General features: G+C 42.7%; 1 protein-coding gene across 1 annotated transcript; it reads right to left on the bottom strand.

Moving 5' to 3' along the window:
* Positions 1-845: 845 nt before the first annotated feature.
* SYPL1 (synaptophysin like 1) lies at positions 846-7,056 on the bottom strand. Its single transcript, XM_074825496.1, has 6 exons — positions 7,047-7,056; positions 5,961-6,031; positions 5,084-5,202; positions 3,735-3,939; positions 2,783-2,971; positions 846-1,906 (listed from the first exon to the last, which is right to left on the bottom strand). The coding sequence occupies exons 2-6, from the start codon at positions 6,027-6,029 to the stop codon at positions 1,775-1,777; spliced, it is 714 nt and encodes a 237-aa protein (XP_074681597.1). The 5' UTR covers positions 6,030-6,031; positions 7,047-7,056; the 3' UTR covers positions 846-1,774.
* Positions 7,057-10,143: the final 3,087 nt, after the last annotated feature.

The raw sequence follows: 10,143 nt of genomic DNA, 5'->3' as shown, positions 1-10,143 counted from the left end.
GGTTGCAGAAGGTCCAAGATACAGAGGGAAGGTTCTGGGAAGGCTACATTATGATTTTGAGAGCCATACTTTTGCTGCAAGAATTAGAACCAAGTACTGCTTTTCTCTCAGCTTCCTTCAAGACAAAGGCCTTTGTAAGGTGGGATAATACTTGGTACTTGAGTGACCACTGAGGAAAGGCAAGCCTGTTTTTCTTGTTGCAGTAACACAGCTAGTATTGTTAAGCAGGAAACCATAGAAGATTCATTACTATCAAACCCCTTATCCTGGAACAGGGAAGAAACAGAAAAGCATGCTTTTAGAAAAGGGCAGCTGAACATTGCACTCCTTACCTCTTCCAAAGGGAACTTCAGAATAAATTTTGAACAGTTATAAGTAATAAACCTTCGCCCCTCCCCTCCCCCCCCCCCCCCCCCGCCCCCAGCTGACAGAAAGAAGTACTGGGCAGCACCAACCAGCTTTAGTCTGCAGGAGTGATAGACAGTCCTCTCTGCAAAAAAAAAAATAAATCAACACATCACTGTAAAAACCCTGCTGTAGCACAGATAACTCATTCAGCTAGCAAGGTCAGCAATAGCTAGAGTCATGTCCATTAGCTACAAAGTCAATACATTTGCATCACTGTTACAGCAATAAGGACACAAGGCATATTCTTTCAGCACAGTCACACTTCATTATGCTTTTTGGACTGGAAGTTTACTATAAGTCAGTAGCTCTGGGACACTGAATAATTAGGATTTGTGTTATATGCACACTATTATGTTCATTTTCATCCTAAACGGTTTAAATAAAAAACTCCCGAACAACCACTTACTGGATTTGTCAAAAAAAACATTTTTGAGCAATTCATAGCCAACCATATTTATTAAGAAGTCCACATGAGAAGAACCAAACACTGCTCCCAATGAATAAGCTGAACAGCATCAATGAAGACTTAGTCATATTCAGACATCTCCAGTTATGTCCTTTCATACAGAAGCATTGTTCATGCACCTCAAAGATTTCATAGAAGCCCAGACACTAGTAGTTAGAATATATCAGCTTTGATTTCTACAGTATTTGTAAGAGTTTTGGGCCATACTTTTTTTTTTTTAAGTGTTTAAATCATCTATTGCACATGTACACACTCTCTCATCCTTGTTAAATGACTTTATAGTGAAATTACAAGCTATCTTCTTGTTCAGAGATTGTCCTGAGCCATTAAATAGTAACAACATGTTAAACACAGAAGTAATGTCCTTCGAGACAGGCCTGTCCACAGATTTGATGCAGTAATCCGAATGGAGTATCTGGAAACTAACATGTGATGGCTGCAACTCTGACAGAGCTATGAGATTTGCTCAGATGGCTTTTGCAAGGTATCAGTGATAGGAAGAAGCTGAACTGCGTTTTCACATTCCCTATCTGCATTTTTATTTAATTGTTCAGTCAAGGCTTGTTAGACTAAAGAAGTTGCAGTAATTACCCAGATACAGTTGCTTCTCACCTATCCCTCCTATGAGGCTATTTAAGAACCTGAAGGGGTCAGCATCCAGATAACCTCAACATTTTGCTCTTCAAAAAACTGTAAAGCACTGCATGATTTTGAAAGGCATAATGTATTTCAAGATAATAAACACTTCAATTAGAGTATCCAAGACCTTATGTCAAACCATAGTACAGAACAGAAGTTTTTACAAAGTATTACCAGTTATTACTAAAATAAATCCTAATGGCTCTGTGCTCTTGGCAGCATGATATAAAAGCTGAAGCACTTCAAAGTATCATCTTGTTTTTATATTCCTCTTTGAGTTGAATATGTTCCTGGATTTTGAGAAATTCCATTTGATTTGTTGTGCAGGTTGGCGTCCTTGTATACAAACCAAACATTTCCTCCCCATAAAATCATATTAAGCAAGCCAAACACCTGTAGGTTAAGACAAAAAAAGGTGACATTAAGGGTGTTTAAAAAAACCCCAAAACCACCAAAACCCAGAATACAACTCCAAGGCAAGCCAGAAACAACTGCTATTTTTGGCACCCCTTTGATTTGGACAAGACATTTCCACATGCTTTAGAATATTACAAGCTATTTCTACTGACTTTTTGGAAATCAGATAGTCAATTTATTCTGTCCTTTGCATGGGAATTAGATAAATTCTTTTCCGTCACTCAGCACCTCTGCATATGCACATCTAGGGCACATGGTTAATTACTACTGGGCCAATGAATAACTGCCAGAATTTTGAAAAGCAGAATTCACTAGGAAGATCATACAATAAGGCTCATTTGCCCTGCTGTGAAGTGTTCTTTCTATGAACATGAGCTTTATACCATTGTATTACAAGGGACCTCTATTTGATACGTAGAAATTGTTTAATCACAATTGATTAAAAAGCTAGGTTCAGCACCAAAACATGAAGCAGGAAGCATAGTGTTTCCTCCTTACTTGTATCAGCCAATGAACCACTTGGGTGGCTCGGTAACATGTTTTAAGGTGCTCTCAGTTACAGACAGAAATAATACAGAGACTCAAACGTGTCTGGAAATACTACATCTAGCAGCTCTAGAGACAAATCCTACAAGTTATTTCTCTTCATTTCTTTGAAGAAACAAGTTTACTTTTGAAGAAAAAAAATGGTTAGTGTTTTACCGCAGTATTAATATGCTTGAGCAACTAATGACCCATAAAGCAATCTTAATGCATAAAGCAACACGTGCAATCAGTAGAACAGGCCTCTCAGGTGCCATTGGCTATTTTCTAACACATTTATTGTACCCGTATGGCAGAAGGCATACATACCACAGACACATTCAGAGTTCCCATGCTGGTTACAGAAGCAAAACGACAAGTTGTTCCTGGTGCTTTGCAAGATTCAATTCCTGGAATAATGCTGGCCCCTGTGGACATTTTGATGTCAGCAAGTGCTTTTGCCCAAGCAAAAGTACTGACCAGCCATAGAAAGGCTGTTATGACAGTGATAGCCAAATCCTACACAAGAGAAGTAGTTGTTACTAGGTTAAAAAAAAAATTACATGAATGTACATAAGAGCAAGGCAGAGACAGTATCAATTATATCACCAAAAGAACGGCACCAGTGCTAATGATCACAGACAAATTTAGCCATTAACAGTGCTTTAATTACAACACAAGTTATATTCCATGTTGATAATCAGCTACAAAACTGTATGCCTTCTGCATCTATCAAGCACAAGCAGTTTTATCCTTTGTAAGAAATCAGTTTCTAAAAATCAAATGCCTAGCACCTATGTTATAAAAATTTACAGTACAGTGGGGATTCTGAGGATCAGGGCTTTGGTATTCAAGGTGACTAAAATTCACAAGATAACTATTTCCTCTCTGCCAATTGCATCTGCACAGCCGGTGCTCTACACAGGGAAAATTCCCAGGGACTAACAGAGGAGGTTCTAACTCTGGAACAACTGTATATTCAAATACATGATACAAAAGAAAAGTTGTGGTGGAGACACTGTGCACTTGAGAAGGTGGAACTTCATTCCATTCTGCTTCAATAACTGCATCAGATATGATGCCATGGATGTTCAAGGGCTTTGGGTCCCTTTTCTGCTTGAGTGCTGTAGTGACTAGTCTGAGATACTTGTGTTTACGCTCCATCTAATTTTTGGAACTACTGAATATTCATAAGTTATTCAGATATTCTTGTATTAGTAGTATTTCTCATCTCTTTGTGGTCTCAAAAGGCAAAACATTAAAATATCTTAGTATTACTTACAGTTAGTGGAAACTTGTTATTTTGCCGGTACACATGCTTATATCCAATATATACCACGAGGGCAGCAATGCAGTAGAGGAATACCAACACTGCAAGCGTAACAAAGAACTGTGCAGAAGAGGAGAAATTGCCCACGAGATAGATCTCAGTCCAAGTACCACCACAGTGTTTTGGATCCGGTGCACTAAATACAACAGTATTCAGCCTGTAAAGATTGTATCCTTCATGTAGTTAGTTTGCTATACAGTGGAAACTTCATACAGTCATGCTTCACAACAGTGCTTCATCATTCTAGTTGCTTAAGTCTACTCTAAAAGACAATTTATATTTGTATAATTTATCAATTATATGAAACAAAGATTTGTCAAGATATCTGAACATTGTTCTCCATCCTAGATTGAGATATGCAACAGCAACTTCAGGAGAAGAATCTTAATCTTATCATTAGAGCGATTGAAGAAAGAAACCCTGATTTGCAAGCAGACTTAACAACATTAAACAAGGGAACCAGGACTTAAAAGGCACCTAGTTGCATTCAGCTGCAAGAAAATGCAAGCACAGGAAGTTCAATAAAACCTGTGTGGCTAGTAGCACCAACTCAGTTACCAGCACAGAATCATTTCAGATTCTCACTCTCCCCTCCAAGTGCTATTAAAATGCTGGGTTTTGTGACCAAATTCTATACTTCTGCAGTAGTTTTTACTAGCTGGCCTCTGTACTTACAGCTATGCTTATCGAATACATATGGCACACCAACTCCGCACTTGTAACTATGTAGCTGTAAGAACAAGGAGGAAGTCTTCCTCCTTGAGCTCCAGGAAAGGAGCTTGTCTCCACAAGAGGACTGCAACAACAGTGGACTATTTAGTTTTTTTATATACCCAACACACTCACCAAGATCATAGTGGAATAAACTGAAAAGTAAGTATTTTCCACTCAGTCTTTAAACAAAAATATAATGGCACATCCAAAATAATCTTATCTGGTCCTCCAAAGCAACTACAAATTGATGAAGAAATAAGCTGTTAAAAGAAATTGTAGTGTTTTGCTTATTAATTACCTTCTGTAGAATTCATGCACTGGTAAAACAGAGCTTAAGGTAGAGAGCTACAAAGCAGTAATACAGCCTATTACCATTTCTATCTACTTCTTTGATAGGGCACTGACAGCCACAATGCTTTGAACTATTACAACTAAATATTTATTTATTTATTCCTACTATGGAGCAAGCCAGAGTCTGTTCATTCAGATGTACATAGTAAGTACATATTCACAGGGAGACAGATGGGGAAAAAAAAGGAAATAATAAATAATTAGGTATGAGGGACCACCAAAGAGCTAATACTCACCTGAATGGATAAGCAAAAGCAGCTGTAACTGTTCTGTTTACCACATCTTTGCAGGAAACTAGAAGGGTAGTTTCACCTTGAAAGCCTCCACATGTAGCAAAAGCAAAGATGGAAAAAATCTACAGGAATTGATACATAGACATATTAGTACAGACCTCTAGAGCTCAAAGGAAATAAACTCAACATTTAGCTGAAACAGCTAATGAAGGCAAGAAATAGGGACAAAAGTTAGCAGTGGTAAAGTATGACATGTTGTCAAGAGGTAATGAAAATGCTGAGTTTCTACTATCCAAAACCATGAGCAACACCACTAATGAAAGCCCATTTGAAAGTTCTTTTTGTTTATATTTTTCCTAGCTCTACAGCAAAAGTTTTTTAGTTTTTGTGGGGTGTTTTTTTGTTTTTAATGCTAAAAGACAGCACAGTACCTCTTGCAGTCAGTAAGGGAAGTTTTTTTGGGAGTCTGACATCCACAACTGTAGTTTAGGGTAGCTAGAAGATACATGCTCAGAGTATTGCACATCAGCTTCACTAAGTAGCTCATTTTCCCTTTGTACACTAGCAAACCCCTAAACCCCCAATGATCAGAACACACAGCAGCACAAGTTACTATGACAAACTTGTAATTAACACATATATTTTATCTATATACAGAACTGTTTTCTTCCCTCCCAGTCAGAAGACTTGACTGAAGGGCAGCCTTTGTGCTGAACATCCATCACCAGTGGCATGAGGCAGGGAGCAGGCAGCTCATTAGCACACACCTCTCCGGGCCCAGCCAACTAAGGTACAGGAGTAAAGCCAAGCCTAGAAAAGTAGAAGAAACAGCCCCACAAGGAGAATGAGGCTTCCCCCATTCCTCCCAAGCCCCACTCACCCACTCAAGGACCTTAATGAAGCCCAAAGGCTCCAGGAGCAAACCAAAATCTATCCTTAAGCCAGCCATCCCAGGCAACACCAGAACAGCCAGCAAGAGCCCACACCACAATCTGCCCATAGCTGCAGCACTGGCCAGGCACCTCCTTACATGGCCGGCCACAGAGCTCCTCCCTGCCACACCCACTTACCCCTCACTGGGGCTGGCCCCACCCACAGTTGCCTCACGCTGGGGCTCTTCAGCCCAAAGTCAGAGGCCAGGGGAGGCCGGGCTCGGGGTGAGCCCAGCTGTGTGGGGTGGGTGCTACTGACACCGAGGACCTTGTCTGTGGGCTGGGGAAACAGCACAGTAACTGCTACAGGAAGGAATGGCTTCAGCCATTTTGTGGGAGTGAGGCAGCAGTGATGTCCTTCCTTCCTTCCTGGGAGGCTGAAAGGGCTGCGATGGGCTGAAGCGAGAAGGTGCTGCCACAGCAAAGGCCATGAGTGCTGCGGTGTCAGGGCTGTGTGTCCTTGTGGCCAAGCCTCGCAGGAGGGATGGCAGGTAGCAGGCAGAGGATGGCACGCTTCAGAGGATCATCTGTGCCTACCTTGATTTTGGGCTTAGTGATTTTATTGGCAAAAAAGGCAGAGGGGTCTTGACAATTCATGTGCAATGGAAGCTTGCTGAAATCTCATCAACTACGTTTGATTTTTTAAGCTTTAAATATTTTTTGTGATTGTGTTTGATTGTTGATATGTTGATCTTCAGTGAAAATGAAGAGCTAAATCTCATGTTGAAGAAGATTTGAGGCCTGTGAGAGAGGCTGCCCTCTGCTCTCCTCCCTGACTGGAGAGCATGGCTAGCTGAGGCGGCCAATGGACACAGCAGTCGCTGCAGCAGTTTCCTGGCTCTCCTTCAAGATCTTCTAGAAGCGTCTTCTGGGATTGCTGGGGAGCTCCTGGGAACCCTCTGAAAAACATCAGGGTGTCTGGTGCTGCTCTTGGGAAGGGATAGTGAGGGAGGCTGTGGCTGCTTCTAAGCAAGAGCTAACTGATCTAGCAGCTTCTAGCAAGCTCTATGAGCTGCTCCTGGCCAAAGGGAGGTTTTGTCCCAGCTGAGCCCTGTTATGGCTGCCAGGTGCTGAGGAGATGCCAGTGGAGGTGCTGGCTTGGAGTGCAGCTCCTGGGTCTAGTGAGTAGGTGCAGCTGTTTGTGCAGAAGGGGGCCAGCAGCCTTTACAGAACAACATATGCATGCTCAGCTGTGGTGGTGGTGTGCTGTGGGTCACAGTCCCCAGCACCATCTGGATCAGCTGTCCCTGGTGCATCAGAGGCCTTGGCTCAGACTGAGCTGCTGAGGGATGGTGCAGCTCTCCAGTCCTGGGGCTGGGAGGGGTGCCTGGGGCCTCTTGCTGGGTCTGGGAAATCCAGACTCCTTGCCTGTAGGAGGTATGCATAGGTGGAAGGTATGTGCCACCAGGAGCTGTGGAAGGAGGTCAGCATCCTACACAGCATCAGAGATAATGAGAAAGGGATCATACCAGTTGATCTTCTCTGAGACCCTGAAGCTTCATTCCTATAGGAGGGGCAGGCGGAGTCTGTGCTCATTGGGTTAGGAGATGGAGACTCCCATGATGGTGAAGGCTGGAAGATTGTGACTCCTGGCACCAGGATGGCTGTAGCTGCAGATCTGCAGCTACAGAACAGTCACTACCCTAGTAGCAGACAGGGGGTTGAGAGCTTTCTCCAATGAAGCCTCCGTGCCAGGTGAGCCTGAGCTACACAGGAACACCAAGGGGAAAAGGTGACTGACAGTAGAGGGAAACTTCCTCCTGCATGGGATGGAGGCCCCTACTTGCTCACCTGACCTGCTGTCTAGGGAGGTTTGTTGATCACCAGGGACTCGGATCCAGGATGCTGTGGAGAGGCAAGCTTCAAACTATTAATCACTGCTGCTCTTCCACATGGGCACCAACAATACTGCCAAGGGATACCTGGAGCATTTCAAGCATAACTACTACATTGTTCTGGGGTGGTGGTCAACATCTTGGGGGCCCAGGTGGTTTTCTCCTCAATTTTCCCAGTGAGGAAGAAGGACTTGAGGAGGAGTGAAAAGATCCTGCAGGTCAACAATTGTTTGCTCAGCTGGTGTTGACAAAGGGGATTCAGCTTTTATGACCATGGAACCTTCTCTGAAGACTCAGGACAATTAAGAAAAGATGAGACGCACCTCAGCAAGTAGGGCAAAAGCATCTTTTCCAACAGGCTGGCCAGACTGAGGAGAGCTTTAAACAAGGAGTGAGTGATTGGGCATCAGGGTAAGAGATGATGACGATGACCCACGTTAAGTGAGGAAGTGGTGGACTGGTTTAGTAAGCAAAGGGCACAGGATGACATGATTTCAAGGAGAGACTTTGAAAACAAGAAAACAGGGCATAAGCTCCCCCCCTCAAGTGTATGTATGCATATAAGGATGTGTCTGCAGAACAGCATTATGGGGGAAGCTCTTATACCTCTTCTGGGAAGTCAGCATGAGAGAATGCATGTCTAAAGTGCCTGTATAGTAACACACACAGCATGGGAACAAACAGGAGGCATTGGAGGTCTGAGGAATTGGAGGTCTGTGTGTAGTTACAGAGCTATGATCTCATTTGGATCATGGAGACAGCGTGGGATAGCTCATGTGACTGGAGTGTTGCCATGGTTAGATACAGGGTCCTTAAGAAGGACAAACCGAGATGGTGAGGTGCCCTTTATGTGAGAGAGCAGAAGGAAGGCATGAAGCTATACCTTAGGATGGATGATGACCCAGCTGAGAGTTTATAAACTCTTAAAATGAATAGAATAGTCTTCTTGATAACATGAAAATGACATCATTGATACTTCAAAATACAATGATTTATTATTACTGATTCTGTTAATTCAAGTATCTGTAAATGTCTTTTAAATCTGATGTAACTGTAAGCTTGCTAGCATCACTACTAAGATAATTGTTAATGTATAAGTTTGCTGTTAAGATCAACTTATGATTAGTAACTAATTAATTAGAAAAGATGACTAGTTGGCCTGTCTATTGGAAATCTCCAAGAATATGTGTTTGTGGGTACAAAGCACATGTGGTGCAGAAGAGCACCTGCATGGCTGTGGAGCTTTCCATGACAGAGTGAGGCCATTCTGCAAGTGCTCAGAGAGCTGGGCACAGAGTGCCAAGCCTCCCAGGACTCTAGCAGAGTGCACAGGTGTCATCAAGCATATGCTAAATTTATTTTTTAAAACGTGTTGTCTTAATTCTGTCATGGGAGCAGAGCACTCCCAGATGTGTGCAGGCTTTTGAATCACAAAAATGATCAGCCACTCCTTGGAGCAGGCTATTAAAACACTCTTAGTACGGTTAGAAAGCACAACAGGGTATCACAGGAATGGGAACCCCCAACGTGGTAAGAGGGGCCTAAATCACCGGTCTGCAGAAGGGCACCTTGCATTTCCACATGAAGGTGACAAGATTTGTGTGGGTCTGGACCTCCTGTGTGTGCTCTGACATGGTCTTGGACACAGCCTTGAGAATCCTCCATCTCCTGCAAATGCATTGCTCTGCGAGCCATCAGCCCTTTAGTATGGCAGGGGCAGAGCAGTCTGCTGAAGTCTTCATCCTATGGCTTTGGGGGTGCTTTAGATATGCTGAACAAAGGCTGTCTGAGTACCTCCAAGGTAAGGTTTAAGACAATAAAATTAGTTATAATGAATTTATAATTTGACTTTGTAAGCTGTCATTGACTGATGCTACAAGGTGAGAACAGTAAGATGTGATTTTGGTGCTGAAACTAATCCCTCTTAAATGTAATGGAATTGAACAGTGGGTGCAAACTAGGGAAGAAGACCAGAGCAGAGCTTTGTAAGTCTCCTAGGGTCTTTTTTATGGGAATATTGCAATGGTACAACTAAAATGTGCTTTAGTTTGGGCTGTGCAGGGCTTGTAAGATAAGTCCAGTGTGGAACTGACTGATTTTTCTGTATTTCATGGTGGTGTTTCTAAAGCAGCTGGTAAAATGCCCTCTGATCTTGTAAGGGTCTGTCAGAATTAAATGAGCAGTGTCCAGTCCAGGAAAACGTACCTTATGGGAGACTATCTATGCTCCCTACTCTCCATATAGTACATGAATCTGGCAAAACCCCCCCATGATCCAGAAAAGCAGTGCTGAGGGT

The sequence above is a fragment of the Strix aluco genome, chromosome 5 (assembly GCF_031877795.1).
Source record: "Strix aluco isolate bStrAlu1 chromosome 5, bStrAlu1.hap1, whole genome shotgun sequence".
In the NCBI taxonomy this organism is placed as follows: domain Eukaryota; kingdom Metazoa; phylum Chordata; class Aves; order Strigiformes; family Strigidae; genus Strix; species Strix aluco.
The sequence above is the reverse complement of the archived record's forward strand: the minus strand, read 5'-3'. Positions and strand labels throughout refer to the sequence as shown.